The sequence below is a fragment of the Emys orbicularis genome, chromosome 24 (genome assembly GCF_028017835.1).
Source record: "Emys orbicularis isolate rEmyOrb1 chromosome 24, rEmyOrb1.hap1, whole genome shotgun sequence".
In the NCBI taxonomy this organism is placed as follows: Eukaryota; Metazoa; Chordata; order Testudines; family Emydidae; genus Emys; species Emys orbicularis.
The window spans coordinates 3,918,515-3,940,361 of record NC_088706.1 but is presented as its reverse complement, the minus strand read 5'-3'; the positions used below and the strand labels follow the sequence as shown (position 1 = coordinate 3,940,361).

Here is a 21,847-nt window from a genome sequence, read left to right as displayed (position 1 = left end):
TGGGGGGCGGAGGGGCCCGGGCCCCGTTACCGTGGGGGCGAGGGGCTCAGGCCTTGGGGGGCGGAGGGGCCCGGGCCCCGTTACCGTGGGGGCGAGGGGCTCAGGCCTTGGGGGGCGGAGGGGCCCGGGCCCCGTTACCGTGGGGGCGAGGGGCTCAGGCCTTGGGGGGCGGAGGGGCCCGGGCCCCGTTACCGTGGGGGCGAGGGGCTCAGGCCTTGGGGGGCGGAGGGGCCCGGGCCCCGTTACCGTGGGGGCGAGGGGCTCAGGCCTTGGGGGGCGGAGGCTGCAGGGCTCTTTGATCTGAGTGCTGGGGGGGGGTAAGATCCAGGTTAGCCCCTCTCCCCACTTAAATCACGGTTCAGCCTGGGGGGAGCGAAGGGGGTCACTTGAGCCAGTGCCCTGAGCTCAGGGGCCCCAGGAATGTCTGTAAGGGAGGTGAAATGGATGGAGTGGGGCCCCAGCAAACATGATGTAGGGGGCCCACACATTTCTTTTAAGGGGCCTAGCCAACCCTCCCCTCGAGCTGACTCTGGGCACTGTTTGGCTGGCAGATGTGCACAGGGCCTCCTCATTCAGGTTGGCTTTGCACAAATCTGCTCCAGTGGAGCTAATGCAGTGCCCTGTAGTACTTTGGGGATATTTTATTTAAGATTTAAAATTTACAGAAGCAGTTCTCATCTCTTTAAGGTAGGCCTGTCAAGCGATTAAAAAAATTAATTGCGATTAATGGTATTGTTAATAATAGAATACCATTATTTAAAATATTTTTGGCTGTTTTCTACATTTTCAAATATTGATTTCTATTACAACACAGAATATAAAGTGTACAGTATTCACTTTATATTTATTTTTGATTACAAATATTTGTGCTGTAAAAAACAAAAGAAATAGTATTTTTCAATTCACTTCATACAAGTACTGTAGTGCAATCTCTTTATCATGAAAGTTGAACTTACAAATGTAGAATTATGTACAAAAAAACTGCATTCAAAAATAAAACAATATAAAACTTTAGAGTCTACAAGTCCACTCAGTCCTACTTCTTGTTCAGCCAGTCACTCAGACAAACAAGTTTGTTTACATTTGCAGGAGATAATGCTGCCCACTTCTTGTTTACAATGTCACCTGAAAGTGAGAACAGGCATTCGCATGGCACTGTTTTAGCCGGCATTGCAAGATAATTACGTGCCAGATGTGCTAAAGCTTCATATGTCCCTTCATCTTCAGTCACCATTCCAGAGGCCATGCGTCCATGCTGATGACAGGTTCTGCTCGATAACGATTCAAAGCAGTGCAGACTGACGCATGTTCACTTTCATCATCTTGAGTCTGATGCCACCAGCAGAAGGTTGATTTTCTTTTTTGGCGGTTTGGGTTCTGTAGTTTCTGTATCACAGTGTTGCTCTTTTAAGACTCCTGAAAGTATGCTCCACACCTCATCCCTCTCAGATTTTGGAAGGCACTTCAGATTCTTAAACCTTGGGTCGAGTGCTATAGCTATCTTTAGAAATCTCACATTGGTACCTTCTTTGCGTTTTGTCAAATCTGTGTGAAAGTGTTCTTAAAACGAACAGCATGTGCTGGGTCATCATCCGAGACTGCTATAACGTGAAATATATGGCAGAATGCGTGTAAAACAGAGCAGGAGACGTACTATTCTCCCCCGAGGAGTTCAGTCAAAATTTAATTAACGCTTTATTTATTTTTTTTAACAAGCCTCATCAGCATGGAAGCATGTCCTGTGGAATGGTGGCCGAAGGATGAAGGGGCATATGAATGTTTATCATATTTGGCACATAAATACCTTGCAATACCGGCTACAAAAGTGCCATGCCAAATACCTGTTCTCACTTTCAGGTGACATTGTAAATAAGAAGCGGGCAGCATTATCTCCCGTAAATGTAAACAAACTTGTTTGTCTTAGTGATTGGCTGAATAAGAAGTAGGACTGAGTGGACTTGTAGGCTCTGAAGTTGTACATTGTTTTGAGTGCAGTTATGTAACAAAAAAAATCTACATTTGTAAGTTGTACTTTCACCATAATGAGATTGCACTACAGTACTTGTATGAGGTGAATATACTATTTCTTTTGTTTGTCATTTTTACAGCGCAAATATTTGTAATAAAAATAATATAAAGTGAGCACTGTACACTTTGTATTCTGTGTTGTAATTTAAATCAATATATTTGAAAATGTAGAAAAACATCCAAAATATTTAATAAATTTCAATTGGTATTCTATTGTTTAACAGTGCGATTCAAACTGCGATTAATTGCACTCAATTTTTGTAATCACCATTAATTTTTTTGAGTTAATCGCATGAGTTAACTGCAATTAATTGACAGCCCTACTTTAAGGTAATCAACAAGACTTTTGGCTATAACGTTGCAGGATGTATCTGAATGTTTTCTTTAACTGCGCTTATTTCCTATACACATCAACTGCTTGTGAATGTGTTTTTGGAAGTGGTTTGGTGTCAATGGTAGTCAAACCGAGTTTAAGAAGGAGGTGATTTTGACTAGTGTGTCAACACTTTTCAAACACGGATCCTTCTGTATTGAGCCTGGGAGCCAAAAATCGCTTTCTTGCATTTTCAGCATCCTTTGTGAAATGAATTTGTCCAGGTGCTGGTGTGACAAGTGTCCCTGTTATGAAAAATATCAACACATTTGGCACCGGCTGTCAGTTCAGTTGGCCATCTTGGCAGAAAGACCAAGACTGGACTGGGCCATTGGGGACTGAATTTGCTCCTTAGACCTAGAGATGGGGCAGTGTGAGGGGAAACTTGTGCTACTGCTGCCTGTACTGTATCAATTCTACAAATAGAGGATTCTACTCTCCAAGAGTATCAAGCCAGCACCATTCAGTAACACAAAACTATTTCCTTTTTTATAGGGATGCTGTCAAAGTGGACAGATAGGCTCAAAATTTTAATCTTGCTTAAAAACAGCTGTTAAAAATTGTCACTTGAATATCTATTAGTCTCCATAACAAGGGCAGCACACTTAGGGTATGTCTTCACTAGCAACGTTAAAGCGCTGCTGCGGCAGCATTTTAACGTGGCTGTGTAGTTGCGGCACCAGTGCTGGGAGAGAGCTCTCCCAGCGCTGTAAAAAACCCACTCCCATGAGGGGAATAGCTCCCAGCACTGGGAGCGCGGCTCCCAGCACTGCTGCACTGTCTACACTACTACTTTACAGCGCTGAAATTTGCAGCGCGCAGGGTTTCTTTTTTTTTTTCACACCCCTGAGCGAGAAAGTTTCAGCGCTGGAAAGTGGCAGTGTAGACGAGGCCTTAGTGTGTTGGATTTGCTTGACTGCATGCATGTGTCTTCTGCTGTTCTCATTTCTACCCTAATCAGTCCTTGTGAACAATGGTGATGATCTTGAAACGTACTACAAGAATCCAGACAGATCCTTGAGCAGATGTATGGCGCATCCATGTTACTAAGGGAATGAAGTGTGGTATATGTACATCTAAACCAAAACAAAGCTGATAGACTTCTATTTTGAGGCCTCCCTACCCAGCCAATGTACCTCAACCTGACTTGGAAAGAGTCACTGTTAGAAGCGAAAAGGGTAATTCAGTTTCTGTGGCCTTGGTTTCATTGCCAAAACTGCTAACAATGGTGGTAATTGTGATGGTGGTTTTCGTGAGGTGAACACTTGTCAGCTGGGGACTAGACCCAAATTCAGTTCCCATAAACCACTAGACAGCCATCAGAAGACAACAACACGGTGTCATTAGCCCCTAGGCTGTATATAAACAAGCAACCTAGAGGTAAAAGGCTCTAGAGCTTTTCCAGACCTGAAGAAGAGCTCTGTGTAAGCTTGACAGCTTGCCTCTTTCACCAGCTTCACCCACCTGGTCTCTCTAGCTTATTGTCAGTCTCCTTACTAACCATTTTCCCCCTTTTCATTTGTTTTAAGATTAGAATGTCCTTTTTTTAAAGGAGGTTGTGCACAAGTTCTGTAATTCATGGGTCTAGAAATCCTAAACCCAGCTTCTTTTCTTTTACAGTAGATGAAGAATCTTCCTTTGGAATAGTCATTAAAACTAAATGAAACCTCTTAGATAGTTTTGGAGGAATTTGACAAAGCCCCAATCTTAACATTTTATTATTTAAATGAATTTTACTTGATCTGTAGCTCTCTGAAGGCACTGTGCTCACTTTCCTGGGGAGAAGTGCTGAATCTTATTGAAATAGTGTGTTTGATGCTAGCACAGTGCTTCATGCTTAAGAGTTCATCACTAATAGTAATTCCCATGCCGATAAGTTTCTCATATTTAAAAATTGTGTTTTATGTATAAATAGAATTTCGTGAAGTTGTGGGCTGGGGCTGGTGCATTTATATAAATGCTGTGATTTATTGTTTTTCTTTATGGCTGGGACTCGATTGTATTCTAAGTAGTTAAAACATCAGGTGTGTTCTGTTTTTTGTTTTTTGTTTTGTTTAATGGCTTGCTTTTCAGCAAAATACTACAAGAATTTTGGTTTAGATTTTCAGGTGTCTGGTAAGACTCAATTACAATCCAGCAGACCTGGTTTCTTAGGTTAGCACTGTTAACAGTTCCATGTACTTTTTCTCATGAGGCATTAGAAAACAATAAGTACAAAATAGAATTGTCTGAGTAAAAACTCTTGTAGCGCCTTCATGGAGCTCATCTTTTATAGTATATGCATGTGAGTATTTGGGATAACAGTACTATTAGACACATGGGGTTTGTACATAAGACTGCATGTGGGAGCTGTGGCGTAAAAGAAACATAGATCAGGGGAGATTCCAATAAAGCAAGATAATGTAGTCCTGGAATGTACAGGCCAGGAGATAATGTTTCCTTCAAAACATGGCATCTCTAGGATGCATGGTTATCCATGCAGTAACTGTTTTTCCCCCGCAACCTCTGTCAAAGTGCTACTTGAGTATTAGTACACACAATCAGCCAAATCCCCTTGGATAAATGGGATTCTACTGTATACAGTAGAACCTCAGAGTTATGAACACATCAGGAATGGAGGTCGTTTGTAACTCTGAACAAAATGTTATGGTCTTTTAAAAGTTTAGAACATAAGAACGGCCATACTGGGTCAGAGCAAAGGTCCATCTAGCAGAGTATCCTGTATTCCGACAGTGGCCAATGCCAGGTGCCCCAGAGGGAATGAACAGAACAGGTAATCATCAAGTGATCCATCCCCTGTCGCCCATTCCCAGCTTCTGGCAAACAGAGACTAAGGACACCATCTGCCCATCCTGTCCTCCATGAATTTATCTAGTTCTTTTTTGAACCCTGTCATAGTTTTGGCCTTCACAACATCCTCTGGCAAGGAGTTCCACAGGTTGACTGTGCGTTGTGTGAAAAAATACTTCGTTTTGTTTGTTTTAAATCTGCTGCCTTTTAGTTTCATTTGGTGTTATGAGAAGGAGTAAATAACATTTCCTTATTTACTTTCTCCACACCAGTCATGATTTTATAGACCTCTATCATATCCCCCCTTAGTCGTCCCTTTTCCAAGCTGAAACGTCCCAGTCTTATTAATCTCTCCTCATACGGAAGCCATTCCATACCCCTAATAATTTTTGTTGCCCTCTTCTGAATCTTTTCCAAGTCCAATATATCTTTTTTGAGATGGGGCGACCACATCTGCATGCAGTATTCAAGATGTGGGCGAACCATGGATTTATATAGAGGCAATATGATATTTTTTGTCTTATTATCCATCCCTTTCTTAATGATTCCCAACATTCTGTTTGCTTTTTTGACTGCTGCTGCACTGAACATTGACTTAATACAGCTTTGAAACTTTACTATGCAGAAGAAAAATGCTGCTTTTAACCATCTTAATTTAAATGAAAGAAATACAGAAACAGTTTTCTTACCTTGTCAAATCTTTTTTTAAATTTTCCCTTTATTTTTTTAGTAGTTTACGTTTAAGACTGTACGGTATTTGTAGGTTTGTTTGGTTTTTTTTGTTTTTTTTTGTCTCTGCTGCCTGAGTACTTCCAGTTCCAAATGAGGTGTGTGGTTAACCAGTCAGTTTGTAAGTCTGGTGTTCGTAACTCTGAGTTTCTACTGTACAACAAACACAAATTCTGTGGAGTTCGGTGGTCTATGACCAAAAAAGAACCACATCATCAGTTTGTTTTTACTTACCTTGTGTCATTACTCACAAAACTTTCATTTCCTTTTTTCTGTCCAGTGGCTTATGCAAAATGTGTTTGTGTGGGAGGTATTTAAGTCCATTTCCTAGTGGATAGGTGTCAATATCCGTAAAAAACATTGCTGTCACGTTTGGCACCTCACTTCCTATGCTGGCAGTCTCAACAAGGCCAAGGATTGAAGGGACATAGAAACTGCACTATAGAGGTACAGTGGTGGAGCAGCACAAGAGATGCATGGATTGTCGTTGCCCATGTTGTATCTCTTTTATAGGACTTACCAGTCTAGTTGCATTTACTTATGACATGGGTGGAGAGGCATTTTTAGGTACTGATGCTACTTAGCTGAGCTTAGTGAGGAGTCAGACAGGACCCTGAGGCTCTATGCCACTTCGATGAATGGGGGCTGTGAGACGTCAACGGCAAGTGGAGACGCTTGGCTAGTTCTTCAAGGTGTTTCCCCTTTCAGACCAGCATTGCTTTGATCTTTGCTGAGTTCAGCTTGAGCCAGCAGCTCATCATGTAAGAGCTGACTTCTTGTAGACACTGCAATGTTTTAGTGGTGGTTCATTCCTCAGTTGAGAATGAGATGTGTAGTTGAGTGTCATCTGTGTACTGTTGACACCTGAGCCCATGGCATCTCGCTCATGGATCTTGTGGGTAGAGCCCTGAAAATCTGCAGATATCCACTTTATATCCATGGACCATGTTTGCAGATCGTAGATTGGATGCGGATACAGATTTTTGTATCCATGCAGGGCTCTACTTGTGGGACTCGGCAGGTGAGGGCCTTTGGAGAGGAGGAGCAGTTACCTATCCATGCTGAGCTCTGCTGGAGAGTGATGATTGGAATCATGGTAGTGCAGGACCACCTACTCCTGTTGTGTTCTGTAGGTGGGGTAGCTGTACCTTTTGGTGCAGTGTGTCAGAGGCTACAGAGAGGTCCAGCACTGTGGGCATGGAAATATTGCCTGTGCCCATGGCCATAAAAAGACTGTCTCTTCTGCACCACTAGAGCTGTCTCTGTGCTGTGCCCTGGTTGTGAGGCATCCAGGATGTTAGCTGATGTCACGTGTGGCTGAAGCTTGTTGTTATTACTTCTCTTTTCAAATATGCTGTTATAGATCATTTAATTTATGCTGAAGTCTGGGGTATTTCTTTAGAGCAGCGTTTTTCAAACTTTGGGTTGGGTTGCGGCATGTCAGACGTTAAAAGTCCTGTTGGTGGTGCTGCCCAGCTAAGGCAGGCTAGTGCCTACCTGTTCCGCCACCGCGCTGCACTCCGAAAGCAGCCAGCAGCGGGTCCGGCTTCTAGGCAGGGGGGCCATGGGGCCTGTGGGCGAGAGTCACGCGAAGCCGCTTGTGCACCTCTGCCCAGGAGCTGGACCTGCTGCTCGCCGCTTCCAGGGCGCAGCGCAGTCCGTGGCACCAGGCCAGGCGGGAAGCCTGCCTCTGCACCCCGGCTGCGCCACTGACCAGGAGCTGCCGGAGGTAAGTCTGTGCCCCAATCCCCTGCCTCAGTCCTGAGCCCCCCAAACCTGGAACCCCTTCCTGCACCCCAAACCCTTCATCCCCAGCCCAGAGCCCTGACTCCCTCCCGCACCGTAGCCCTAAGCCCCTGCCCCCCAAACCTGGAGCCCCTCCTGCTCCCCAAACCCCTCATCCCCAGCCCCACCCCAGAGCCTGTACCCCCAGCCCAGAGCCTTGACTCCTGCCCTCCCCCAGCCCAGAGCCCCCTCCCACACCCTGATCCCCTCATCCCCAGCTCCGTTGGGTCGCAGGCATCAACAATTTTCTTCAACTGGGTCCCCAGAAAAAAAGTTTTAAAACCACTGCTTTAGAGTATTAATTATTAAGACACATAAGTGTAATGAGCCAATTTCAGATTTAAGCCAGAATGATAAAAGAAGAAGATCTCCATTGACTAGTGTAAATCCAATATATTTTATTAGCAGAATGTCTCTTTTTTTTATAAAACTTGGTTTAAACAATTTGGAGCCAGTTTTCAGTTAAACATAATTTTGTACCTTTATTATTAATAATATTTTATTAAATCACTTACTGGTTGAGATCTTGTTGGCTGTATTTAGCCTATGCTGACTTTTTATGTCCAGTTTCTAAAAATATAAGACAGGAGTCAATAATGACCCGATACAATCTAACACCACTCTTACTAAAGTGTGCAGTTTAGCCTAATTATTCCAGTTACCTTGCTACACCTTCTTTCATTTTGTTGTCTGGTAATAGTCTTGATTGTAATAGCATTGTCTAGTGATTTAAAACCTAGGATTGGGAGCCTAGAGACTTGAGTTGAACTCTGCTTTGCGTGACCTTGGGCAAATCACTTAACCTCTTTCTTACTCCGTTTTCCTCTCAGTAAAATATGGGAAACCTATTTTGTTGTAAAGTTCTTTGAGAGCTTCAGATGATATTTTGAATTTCTTACTATTATTCAAGATTTATACTAAAATATAATTAAACACACTAATCCAAGCCAAGAGCAGCTTTTCTGATTTTTTTTAACTTTTAAAAACCCTGTTTTAAACTTGATTTTGTTATAAAAATTCTTAGGATGTAAATTGTAAAACATGTTTCTCTTGAAGATATAAAAGTGTAATCTGAAGAACAGTGCATGTTGGTATATACTCTAATGGGCTGGAGTATTTATTTTTACTAATTAAGCAACTGTTAACTTGTACCCAGGCTGACCAGCGCTGCATATGAAAAATAAGTATTGAATTCACTGGTGGCATTATTATAACTTTTTTCTCTAGTGGCAAAAAAAAGCATAAACTGAAGTTAAAACAGACAGCTTCAACTATTTGAAAAGGCTCTTTCTTAACTTAAAATCTGACTGCAATTTCATCTTCACTTTCTTCAGCAAGAAATATAATGTGTAATAATATGTTCTATAGTCAAAGACATTGAATTATGATCCTTTTTCATTAGTATGAAGATCACTTAAAAAATTATAGATCAGGAAAGAGCATATCCATGCATTTAAAACTTTTTCCAATGGTATTCTGAATGCCGGTTTAACTAGTTGACAAAATAACTGGATTTGTTTGAATGCTGTTTTAATTATAGTAGAACTATAATTAATTATAGTAGAACTTCAGCGTTACGAACACCTTGGGAATGGAGGTGGTTCATAATTCTGAACAAAACATTATGGTGTTTTTTTCAAAAGTTTGCAACTGAACATTGACTTAATATAGCTTTTAAACTTTACTATGCAGAAGAAAAACGCTGCTTTCCCTTTATATTTTTAGTAGCTTACTTTTAACAGAGTACTGTATTTATTTTCTCTCTCTCTCTCTCTACTGCTGTCTGATTGTGTAGTTGCGGTTCCAAATGGGATGTGTGGTTGACTAGTTAGTTCGTAACTCTGGTGTTTGTATCCACTGTACATGCCTTGCTGCCTTGTGGAATATATATCCTGACACATGGGCTATATCTACCCTGGACTCTTTACTCCTGGGGGAATTCTGCGCCACTGCATGTGCCACTGCATGTGCGCAGAATTCATGTCCCCCCCACTGATTTCTTTGCTTCCCTGCAGAAAAATGACTTTCTGACGGAAGCAAAGGGAAGCTGCAAGAGCAGTCACGCACCACTCCCAAGCAGTGCAGGGACATTGTTTAAGGCACCTGGAGCATCCAGCGGAGAGGTAAATCACCGTGTGGCTGGGGACAGCCCAGCCAGTGGTTCCTACCCTGAGCCAAGATCACCTGCTAGTCTCATCTGGGCTGGAGGCAGGAGAGGATGGGACTTTCTCTTCTCCTGCAAGAAGTTGCTGGGGCTATGTCAGATCCACCCCCAGAAACCTCCTCCAGCTGCAGGAAGCTCAGATCCTCCTGTTTCCTGTCCCTATTGCTCCTTAGCTGTGGGGGGTGGGGTCACTATACGGGGAGCTGCTCCCCCATCCACCCAACCCCCGTGCATCCGGACCTTCCATACCCAGACACCCCTGCCAAGCCTCACCCGGTACATCCAGAACTCCCCATGCCCTCTACACCTGAACCCCAGCCAGTCACCCTCAACCCCTGCATCTGGAGCCCCCCTGCACCCAGGCTCACCTTCCTCTGGACTCCCACTCCTGCACCCAGACTGCCTCCCACCCCCTGCACCACCCTGAGCACCCACATACAGACCCCCACGCCACTGACCCCCAACTAGCTGCACCCAGACCCCTCAGCTGAGCCCCAGCCACCTTCACCTGGAAGCCCCTGTGGAGTCCCATTGCACCTGGAACTTCCCGCCCAACGAGCCTCTGTGCATCCAGATTGCCCTACACCTAGAGCCCTCACACTTGGATCCTGTCTGGTTGAGTCTGCTTGCCCCACACCTGGTGTGCCTGGTGCAGAGGGGCCGGGCCCCAGGGTGTTTCTGGGGCAGGCCCAGGCCTTGTGCTGTGTCAGGGTTGGGTGCAACCTCATCACAGAGTCTTTGTCCCAGGGTGGAGGGGCTGCAGGGAGATCTCCCACTTTTGTGCAGCCATTGGCCTGTGCTCCCCACTGTCATGCTGCAGCCTCTGCATTTATTTACTGACAAATAAAACTTGTAGAATTTTAAAATATTGTGTAGAATTTTTAATTTTTTGGCGCAGAATTCCCTCAGGAGTAACTCTTTAGCAACGTTGACATTGGGTATCAAACACAGGTTTCTCCACCCCCTCAACCACAGTTGAACTCTCTTGACCCTGATCACACCAGCAGGGCAAGAGGGTTGAACATTTGGCTTTAACAAACCCTGCCTATCCATTTCATTCATATAGAAGTTGGCGGTGATCCTTCTAAAATGGGTGCTAACCTGTTTATGTAGGTTCCAAACCCAGGTTATAGTTCTGCTATACTTGACAGTAGGACTATCAAAGCCAGTGGAATTCATAAACTGCACAAGTAGTCTACCTCTATTTATTGTTCTCTTCATAATTAAAACAAATTCTAGACAATTAAATGCAAACATCTAGTGTTAAAATAACGTTCTGGTTTTGGTTTCAAGCACACACAAGCTGGCAAGTTATATAGCTGATTGAGCACCATTAGCACTTTTTGCCCTGATGCTCCTGTGCAGTATTTTCTCTTCTCCCTTCCTTGTTAAATGTGTTAAAGCTACTCTTTTTGTTATTAAAGAGTATCATAAAATATACAAGATGCGAAGTGTGGCTGAGGTACTGTTGTCACACAACCTTAATTTTGTGAACTTCTTCACTGAGGTCTTGCAAACTTAAGTTTACTTTTTGTATTTAACTTGTTATACAACTGACACATCTTGAGTGTAACAGTGATTTGGATTAAAATACTGAACAGTTTTAGTAGCATGATTAAAAGTAGATGCAGTGTTCTTATGTTGGATTACTCTAATTTTATTGATCCATATACAGATGATGGTCGCCTACTAAGTAGTGTGAAAAGTGAATGTTTTTCCTGAAATTCTGGTTTTGAGACTAGTGACTGTCATGGGTGTCACATGGCTATCCTAGTGAAATGTTGGTACTTCAGTAGCAGTAAGATGTTGGGGTTTTATTTTTTTAAAGCTTTCAGAAGTTGTTAGTGACTCTTAATTTTGCAAAATGTGGGGCCTCTTCCAAAGTTTTGTGAAGTCCATTGGAGTCTTTCCACTGACTTCAAAGGGTTTTGAATCAGGTCCTGAGGGCCATATTTTCAAGAGTTCAGCCCCAAGTTGCTGCCACTGAGAACAATGTACCATTTTACCTGCTTTTACTAAAATAAAAATTCCTTAAATTTCTGGAAGGTTAAAAAGAAATACACAAACGTCTTATTGCTACTGAAAGTAGCAACGCATTTTACGGGGCTAATGTTTTCTGGCATTAGTTTCTGGGATCACACAATCTTGAAATGAAAGATTACTATAATGTTATGAATCTAATGCAATGCTTAGTTATGTGCTCAGAGAGTTACAATACATACTGCTGAGTGAACTCAAAAATCCGGCTATATGTTTAAAGGTTTTGGTGTGTTCTGTTAGGCAAACTCTCTTGTTTTTAGAAATAAACGATGTGTATCCATCTTCCCTTGAATAGCTTTTGTTTATATATGTTACAAGTTGAGCACTGTAAATTGGGGCATCGCTGATTTCAACAGCAGTGATTGGTTTAAAGTTTTAAATTAACCATATTGATGCACATGCATGAGGAAACATGGGTTTATATTCTCAGACCATTCTCATTTATATGACATTCACTTGACACCAATCTAGCAGTTATTTTTGGTCTGTTTTAAGCAAAGGATAGGAAGTGTGTTAACATTCCCAAATGAAAACCTTCATCTTTCCGTGATTAACAGAAATCATGTTTTCTGCAAAACGTCAACATCTCAAAATCTGTATGTGATGAGATTTGTCAGTGTATATCGTGTACAAACAGGATTTCCAGTTTTTGCTTTGGTCAGGATTTAACCTAAAACGAGACACCCTGTATATTCCCAACAAACTGCTGTTGCCATTTTCTGTATATTGTAGCCACAGAGTCCTAAAATGCATCCTTTATTCACTGGTCCATTTAGGAAGCTACATTAGAGTGACAATGCAGTAGATGAGAAAAGTTTGTTAGATGAATGATGTCTTTAGTTGTCCTTTCTCATGCCTGAAAGAAAAGGGAGTTCTGTTTAAAGTGTGATCTGGTAATCTAATGGTATAAGTTTTGTAAGTAGCTGAAAAGCTGTAAGACTGAGAATAGAACTTGAAAGATAATGTTTAATTATGTTAATAAAATCTTACCAACCAAATATAAATGAATATCTGTTGTGAAATCACATCATCCTGGATCTTATAACTGAAAGATAATCAGGGCATGGCTACTCTACTGCAGCTACAGCTGTAGCACTGTAGTGTAGATACTCCCTCATTGACAGTTGAGGTTTTTCCATCAATGTAGTTTAATCCATTTCTCTGAGAGGCGGTAGCTAGATCGACAGAGAAGTTATTCCACTGACCTAGCTGTGTCTATACTGGGGATAAGGGTAACCTAACTGGTTTTCAGGGTGTGAAATTTTTCACAGCACTGAACAACATAGCTAGGTAGATCGAATTTTTAAGCATAAACCAGGTCTCAGTGGAGACTAGGACCAACCGTCCACCCAGAATTGTAGAGCTAGGTGGTATCAGCAGCCACGAGGGTAATAGTGTGGTGTAATATAATACATTCCATGGGTGGCGTACCTGAGCCCACTTATCCACTGATGCTTTAAAACTCCCACACCCCAATCTGGGTCTATGCTGGTTATGTGATCTGTATGTATCTCGTGATCTTTGTAACCGATACCTATAATCCCTCATAACTCAAGCCTGACTCCAGATGTACAGTACCTTCCCTCTTAACTTGTGTATATTTAATTTTAAACATTAACTTGAATAAAATTCCTAACCAGCTAGTGCACTGACTCTGTGCTATGCTTTACCAATTGAAATTTGAATACTGTGCGACAGAGAGGCAAAATGGTCTTGTGGCTAAAGCACAAGATTTGAGTTGGGACTTCTTCCATTTGTGATCCTGCTACTCGCTTAGCCTCTCTGTGCTTCCCTTCACAGATTGTGGCAGAAATTTTGTGTACTTCTCATGCTGGTTGGGTGGCTTAATTCATTAATGTCTGTAAAGTGCTTTGAGCATCTCCCGTGGGCAGTGGTATAGAAATGAAATTTGGTGGTGCCAGTGGGTTTGTATATGGGGCAGTGCACCATTTGTTGACTTTCTTCCTGTTTTGTTGCAGCAGACTGATTACTGGCTAGACTTCATGAATAGAAGGTCCTGGGACTGTTAGACTCCCCAGCCCCCGCCCTTTCCACCATGGACCAGGATTATGAGAGACGTCTCCTGCGCCAGATCAACATCCAGAATGAAAACACAATGCCTTGTGTAAGTCAGCACATTTCCACTGTGCCTAATGATTCTCCTAGTGACTTACCCAGGTGCCCCTGCCCCTCCCCGCATCCCCCAACAAAGAACAGACTTTATTCTGTGAGCTGTAATGTGCTTTCTCTACTGTCCTTCAGACAGGCTATCTAGCTTCCTATATGAGCTACTTACTAGCATAGAGGCCTTTAGTTATAAACTAAACCAAACCTTTGACTGAAATGCTCTACTGTCTAAGTTTCTGAATTGTCCTGGGAAACAATTACTCAAACAACTTCTTAACTTGGCCAGTTTTTATCAGCTAAAATTTGTTAAATCTCTGTATGTATGTAATACTCAGAAGCCTAAGGGTGTTATAACAACTTTATTATTCAGTACTTGACATCAGGAAACTATATAATCTCATTAGGTACTACTGGAATATAGACAGTTGAATTTTTTTAAGCTAGCAAATCTTCTGAATGCTGGGGGTATACGATAGGTGGACTTTAGATGCACACCGATCTTCCAGCTTTTCTGCGGTGTTTTACGTCATAAGAGCATAATAATGGCCATACTTGGTCAGATCAATGGTCCCTCTAGCCCAATATCCTGTCTTCTGATGCTGGCTAAGGCCAGATGCTTCAGAGGGAATAATCCGAACAGGGCAATTAGTGATCCATCCCCAGTCATCCAGTCCCAGTATCTGGCAGTCAGAGGCTTAAAGCCATGTAGAATATAGGGTTGCATCCCTGACCAGCTTGGCTAATAGGTCCATTCTTGGCTATCTTCCATCAACGTATCTAATTGAACACAGTTATAGTTTTGGGCTTCACAGCATCTCATGACAATGACTTCCACACGTTAACTGTGTGTTATGTGAAGTAATTCCCTTTTTTAAAAAAAAAACAAAAAAAACAAACCTGCTGCCTATTAATTTTTGTCGGGTGACCCCTAGTTCTTGAGTTATGTGAAGGGGTAAATAACACTTCCGTATTCACTTTCTCCACACCATTCATGATTTTATAGACCTCTATCCTATCCCTCTTTATTCATCTTTTCGAAGATAAACAGTCCCAGTCTTCTTAATCTCTCCTCATATGGAAGCTGATCCATATCCTTAATCATTTTTATTGCTCTTCTCTGTACATTTTCCAATTGTAATATATCTTTGAGCTAGGCCAACTAGAACTACACTCAGTATTCAAGGTGGGGGCGTACCATGGATTTATATAGTGGCATTATGATATTATCGATCCCTTTCCTTAATGGTTCCGAACATTGTTATCTTTTTTGACTGCCACTGCAAACTGAGCAGGTGTTTTCAGAGAACTATCAATGATTTGATTACTCCAAGATCTTTCTTGATTGGTAACAGCTAATTTAGACCCCATCATTTTGTATGTATAGTTGGGATTATGTTTTCCAGTGTGCATTACTTCTCATTTATCAACATTGAATTTCATCTGCCATTTTGTTGCCCCGTCACCCAGTTTTGTGAGGTCCCTTAGTTAAATCCAAAGAAAACTGTGAAGAATTACTATCTTGTGTAATTTTTTATAATCTGAAAACTTGGCCACCTCACTGTTTTGTTAAGATTTTTTATGAATATGGTGATCAGCACTGATCCCAGTACGGTTCCTTGGGTGACCCCTCTGTTTACCTCTCTCCACTCTGAAAAGTGACCATTTATTCCTGCCCTCCGTTTCCTATCTTTTAACCAGTTACTGAGCCATGAGAGGACCTTCCCTCTTGTCCCATGACAGCTTACTTTGCTTAAGAGCTTTTGGTGAGGGACCGTGTCAAAGGCTTTCTGAAAGTCCAAGTCCACTATATCCATTGGTTCACCCATGTCCACATGTTTGTTGACCCCCTCAAACAATTCTAATAGATTGGTGAGGCAAGTAAAATATTCTTCTGAAATCCTTTGGGAGAGACTGTGTTGTACCCCTTAGAGGCATGGCCCAAGCATTGCATTCCAGTGGAAGGGGGTCAAAGGTTACTTTCATCCACCTTTGTGCCTCCCAGATTTGGGGTGCCTTTGGGGCCTAAAATGGCAGCTGGGGTAAGTTAGGCTCAGCAGCTGGACCCAAGGGGCATTGTACGCTGTGGTGCCACCCTGAATCGCCATAGTGCTATGCCATGGTGCCCAGTATTGCCAGTTCTTGTAATTTTATTGTGAGACTTGTGATATTTGATGCATTACTTAACACCCCTGATCCTGGAGACAAGTGATTACATTAATCTTGGCTCATGTTTTTAAAAAGTAAGTTTCTCACTCTCATGTTTGCAGAGAAAAGCTTGAACACGTGTCTCAAATGCACCCAGAAGCACAAATTTTAATTTTATCAGATTTTTAAACCAATCTCATGTCTTTTGGACAGTTGGGGTTGGCAATACTTCCCCCTGTGGTGGGTCTTATAGGGAGGCCTGTAGCTTCCTTACACAACACCTGTGCTGAGAGAATTGTCCTCCAGCTAGCCCCTAGTGTGTTAAGGTCCTTGTATGCTGTGACATGGCCCCAAATTGCACCCCCTATCTCTATGTGGCTAGGCCTTCAAATCGTTACAAGCCTGTGACACAGTCTAATCCAGGGATCGGCAACCTTTGGCCCTCTGCTCGCCAGGGTAAGCACCCTGGCGGGCTGGGCCGGTCTGTTTACCTGCCACATCCGCAGGTTCGGCCGATCGCGGCTTCACTGGCCGCGGTTCATCGCTCCAGGCCAATGGGGGCTGCGGGAAGCAGTGCGGGACGAGGGATGTGCTAGCTGAAGCTTCCCGCAGCTCCCATTGGCCTGGAGCGATGAACCGCGGCCAGTGGAGCCGCGATCGGCCGAACCTGCGGATGTGGCAGGTAAACAGACCGGCCCAGCCCGCCAGGGTGCTTACCCTGGCGAGCCACGTGCCAAAGGTTGCCAATCCCTGGTCTAATCCATGTCATCCACTTATGTTGGTATTTCACTGTTCTTGCTTTCTTTGCCTTAGGTAAAGTGTGTAAATAGTCTAAAGACCGTGGTCTCTGATCTCCATATCTTACTGAATCTTGGAACGCGTCCTCAGCTGACATGATGCATGTAAATGGCTTTTAACTGAAATAAAATTCCCACAGGAGGATTCGTATATTAGTTCTGGTCATATCTGCTACGAACTCCATAATATCTTTTGCCATTACTAAGATCTTAAAATACACACTTAACTGTAGTCCTGCAGAGATTCTACTTGATGTAATTGATTTAGGTTCAATGCTGAATTTAAATGACAGTTGATGCTGAATGCACACGGAAGGGATACTTCTGGGTTACACACAATATCTCTAGCAAAACCAAGAAATATAACGGAGGTCCCTTTATTCACCCCCTACAAGAACATTAGCATTACGGAGAAAACAAACAAATGTTAGAAAATTAGGAAGTAGTGTTAAGGTGACATGTTCCCACACAACACGGCAGCCATGACTCTGCTCCCATAGGAATGCCAAGAGGACTTGGAAGCATTGCTGTACTTATCTGACCTTAATAAAACCTGCTGTCTTCAGTGCGCACACACCCACTCCAAACTCCTGTTCGTACGCTGCGGTGCCCTTGGCATACACGGCAGCAGCCTGGGTATGGCAGAGATCACACTGGCCAAAAGGCTTAGGGAGGAGCAAGGTACTGAGCTCTCCCTGCGGGACTCTCAGGGGTCAACACCCTCCCGTTCTGGAAGGACAGAAAAAAGATCGGGCTGAGTGCCTGCAACCTTAACTAGCACATGTTTTGTGTGTGCGATATTCTTATAAGGTACAATACACTGTATGTTTATGTGAGGCCTGAATTGCTAATATTTGGGTCTTTCAGACCAACAGGGGAAGGGATTCCAGTCATGCCAATACCTCACAGTGCCCTGCCTCCAGCTGCCCAGATTTCAAACCTCAGGACCATTGGCAAGAGCATACCAGCTGATCTCCACTGTTGAGAGGGAGCATGTGGAGAGAGAGGTTCTTTAAGTGCTCCTGTTAGCACTCGTCGGTGGGAATTGTGCCTGTGTAAGGAGTGCTTACTAGGGTTGTAAGGTGACAAACCGTGTGTTCTGTCATTCCAGGTTTATTTGGCCCTAATGAAAGCAGATTTCTGGAGTCTGCCTTTCAGAGCTCACTGTGATCCAACATTTTTCCTGCCTGGTTCTTGCAGTGTTTCTCCATATGTAACTTTTTAAACTTCAGGTAGTTGAGATGAGACGAACACTGACACCTTCCAACTCTCCAATGTCCTCCCCCAGTAAACATGGAGACCGTTTCATTCCCTCAAGAGCTGGGGCCAACTGGAGCATTAACTTCCACAGAATAAATGTGAGTATTACCCCAGAGTTACATAGCACAAGGTATTTTTCTTAGCAGGACGGGGGAGTTTGCACAGAGTTAAAGAAGTTTGTTTGGCAGGAAAACTACTTCAGAGGACTAGTAGAGTATTACCTTCCCCCTCCCCTCCCCACTGTTTCACCTTCTGCTCTCCATCTCTTTTGCTGCTTCACTATTTGATGCCTCAGCATCACAATCGATTGCTGCAGATTTTTCAAGATGGTGGTGCTTTTCCCATTACTGTGGGGGGGGAAGAAAAGTGAATTTTGTGAGATCTTTGTTTGCAGTGACTGGAGTGTTTGTTAGCATATATTTTCCCCCCTCTAGGAAAACGAAAAGTCACCAAGTCAAAACAGAAAAGCAAAGGATGCTACCTCAGACAATGGCAAAGGTAGATGTGTTTTGTCCCACTTGTTCCTTTTTGTCTAGCTTTTGATTTGACACTGAAGTCATAGCATGGGCAACAGCAGTGCAAGCATCTCGCTTGCTGCCCTAGCTATTGGGCCACAGCCCTGACCTGGAGGCACCATCACAGGGAATATAACTTGGTCTTCACAGCCCATTCAGATGAGTTGACGTACCCCCCTGCAAGACCACTGCGTACCCCGGTTGAGAACCACTAGCATAGGAGACTCTGCTCAAGAGCTCGTTTGTATGTTCGTACAGATGGCCTTGCTTACTCAGCCTTGCTAAAGAACGAACTGCTGGGAGCAGGGATTGAGAAAGTGCAGGACCCGCAGACCGAGGACAGGAGACTGCAGCCATCCACGCCAGAGAAGAAGAGCCTCTTCACGGTAAGTTTGGCTAGCAACGCATCGGTCTGCATTGCTCATGCGAGAGGAGTTGGACACTCCTCAAATATGCTAGCAGGTGCATAGTGTAGTAGCTATATTAAGAAGTCTAGCCAAGGTTTAAAGTGAGTCGTCAATAGTATGGAATGACTGGTGTGGGTTGTATTAGTAACAAAATCCAGTGGACACTGTCCACTGACTCCACAGACAGCATGAGGAACTGCTGCTTGCTGCAGAAATCCTTCTTTCCTGAGTTATGACAGAGGGTTTGAAAGACTGTTTTGGAAAGGATGTGGGCAAGTTAACACATGGTCTTGATGTGTTCCCTAAATGAAGGAGAGGTTTTGAGATTCAACAGAAATTAGTTTCTCAGTATTGCTGTAGAGCAAGATTTAAAGGAATCTTTAAGGGAAGGAACTGTAAAGTAAAACACAGTGGGGCCACCACAATGCAGGGTTTGGAGGGACCTCTGCCTAGGTAATGTATGTTAATTACATTGTAGGTGATCTTGTAAACCTCTGGCACGTCAGGACCTGTACTGTGTGGGGTTTTTGTATCCAATGCTTTCTTCTTTGTGCAGTACTCGCTCAGCACCAAACGCTCCAGTCCAGATGATGGCAATGAGGTCTCCCCATATTCCCTGTCACCTGTCAGCAACAAAAGGTAATGCTGGCTACCTATGGGTGGGGAAAAATGGGGGCTGGGGTTCTTAAGGAGCTCTCTGACTAATGTTATAATTGGTTGCTGTACGGCAGGGGTAGGCAACCTATGGCACGTGTGCCGAAGGCGGCACGCGAGCTGATTTTCAGTGGCACTCACACTGCCCGGGTTCTGGCCACCAGTCCGGGGGGCTCTGCATTTTAATTTAATTTTAAATGAAACTTCTTAAACATTTTAAAAACCTTATTTACTTTACATACAACAATAGTTTAGTTCTATATTATAGACAGAGAAAGAAACCTTCTAAAAACGTTAAAATGTATGACTGGCACGCGAAACCTTAAATCAGAGTGACTAAATGAAGACTCGGCCCAGCACTTCTGAAAGGTTGCTGACCCCTGCTGTACAGCTATGGGATTTCAGGAGGGGAAGTAGGCAGCAGGAGTACTCGGACACCTAAGGAGCAAGGATCTTGTCTCTGTGCAAACAGCCCTAGAAATACAGTAGATTCCACTTGTTAGCAATCTCTCAGTTCCCAGCAACTGCTGTTATTATCCAGAGGCTGCCGGTAAGCGAAAGGCAATGCCAGGGAAGGCAGTGCTGGGAGGGGAGGCTGTGGGCAGGGAATTGGGGGGGAGAGGTTTGCAGGGCTATAGCCAGGGAAGGAAGCACTGGGACATGCCAAGCCTGGGCCTCTGGTACCAGGGCAGGGCACAGCCTGGAGAGCACAGTGGTACCGTGCAGCCCCTTGGACCCCCACGCTCCTGCTCCCATGAAAAGCCCGGCATCCTCCTCCCAAACAGCAGGCAGATTGGCAGGGCTGCAAACAGAAAAGCATGTCAAAAGGCTGTCAAAAAGCAGCATGCCTGTTAGTATCTGAATCCCATTAACATTGTAGTCTAATGAGACAGGATTGGTTCCCAGCAAAATGTTGCTATTAACCAGAAGTTGTTAATATCAGGCGTGTTATTAAGTGGCCTCCCCTTTTTGGGCATGTGACTATGGTCGCTGGAGGGGCCACACGGAGATCGCCTCAGTCAGGACAAACTGCAAAGGATGGGGCAGACGATGCCCAAAACTGATGGTTTATTCTTATAATTAGATTCTCCAAGCCAGTAACAAAATAGCTTCTGTAATACCACACTGGTTACCCAGAAGCTGAAACACAGTTCCCCTTAAGCAATCCAGCCCTGGGCTCCCACCTGGACAGCCAAATCTAATATAGTGAGGATTACTTAAAATCTTATTCACTAAATATAAAGTTCTACCAATCCCAAGAGACCAGACACATTACCCACCAGGTTAGTTAATACTTCAGATCTTACCCAAATACATTCTTACAGCCAATTCTTGTTAATTAATTTAAGTTTTATTTAAAAAAAGAAGAGACAGAGTTGCTATGGTTAAAAGATCATTATATGTACAGATATTACTCCTGGGGGAATTCTGCTCCCCCAAATTAAAAATTATGCGCACAATATTTTAAAATTCTGCATATTTTATTTGTCAAAATAACACAATATAATCACACCAGTTTCAATTATTTTTGGTCATTTATTTCAAAATACCTGTCAGCAAGTATGTGTGTAACAATACAGACAACAAAAGAGAGTCAGGAAATGTTTTTTGAAAAATAGATTCCTTACTAGGCATATTAATACAGAACTCTGAGTAGTAATTCATTTAAACTACAATACAGAACTGTATTTCCCGCACCCCTCAGAAGCAGTGCAAAGGCTTAGGGGAGTTAGGGATAACGGAGTAGCTAAGAGAGAGGGAAGTAAATTGCTGGGAAGGAGCCTGGGTGTGAACTTGGAGGGTTGTTTGGTATGGGTGGGAAAAGTATGGAACAGGTTTTTTGTTGGGGGGCAAGGAGGGATTGTTAGGGAGCTTCCCCCATGTTAGACCCTGGCTGACTCCTAGCCTCTCCCATTCAGTCAGGCACATCTGCCCCGTCCCATGTGTTCCTGCACCTCTTGTCCACGTGTCCCTCCACCCCCACTCAGACAACACCTCCCCCCATCCCCCTGCACCTCCCTCCCCAGTGGCCC

General features: G+C 43.5%; 1 protein-coding gene across 3 annotated transcripts in view; it reads left to right on the top strand.

Moving 5' to 3' along the window:
- FZR1 (fizzy and cell division cycle 20 related 1) overlaps nt 1-21,847 on the top strand; it is a 30,524-nt gene that overhangs the window by 215 nt on the left and 8,462 nt on the right. The window contains exons 1-7 of one of the 3 annotated variants that reach the window (XM_065421988.1): nt 1,132-1,348; nt 1,717-1,857; nt 13,892-14,034; nt 18,211-18,336; nt 18,673-18,736; nt 19,012-19,139; nt 19,717-19,799. In XM_065421988.1, coding sequence (XP_065278060.1) covers nt 13,966-14,034; nt 18,211-18,336; nt 18,673-18,736; nt 19,012-19,139; nt 19,717-19,799 — 470 coding nt within the window. In that variant the 5' untranslated portion in view covers nt 1,132-1,348; nt 1,717-1,857; nt 13,892-13,965. Of the gene's footprint in view, nt 1-1,131; nt 1,349-1,716; nt 1,858-13,888; nt 14,035-18,210; nt 18,337-18,672; nt 18,737-19,011; nt 19,140-19,716; nt 19,800-21,847 lie in introns of those variants that run through there. The other 2 variants (XM_065421987.1, XM_065421986.1) reach the window with 2 other exon arrangements.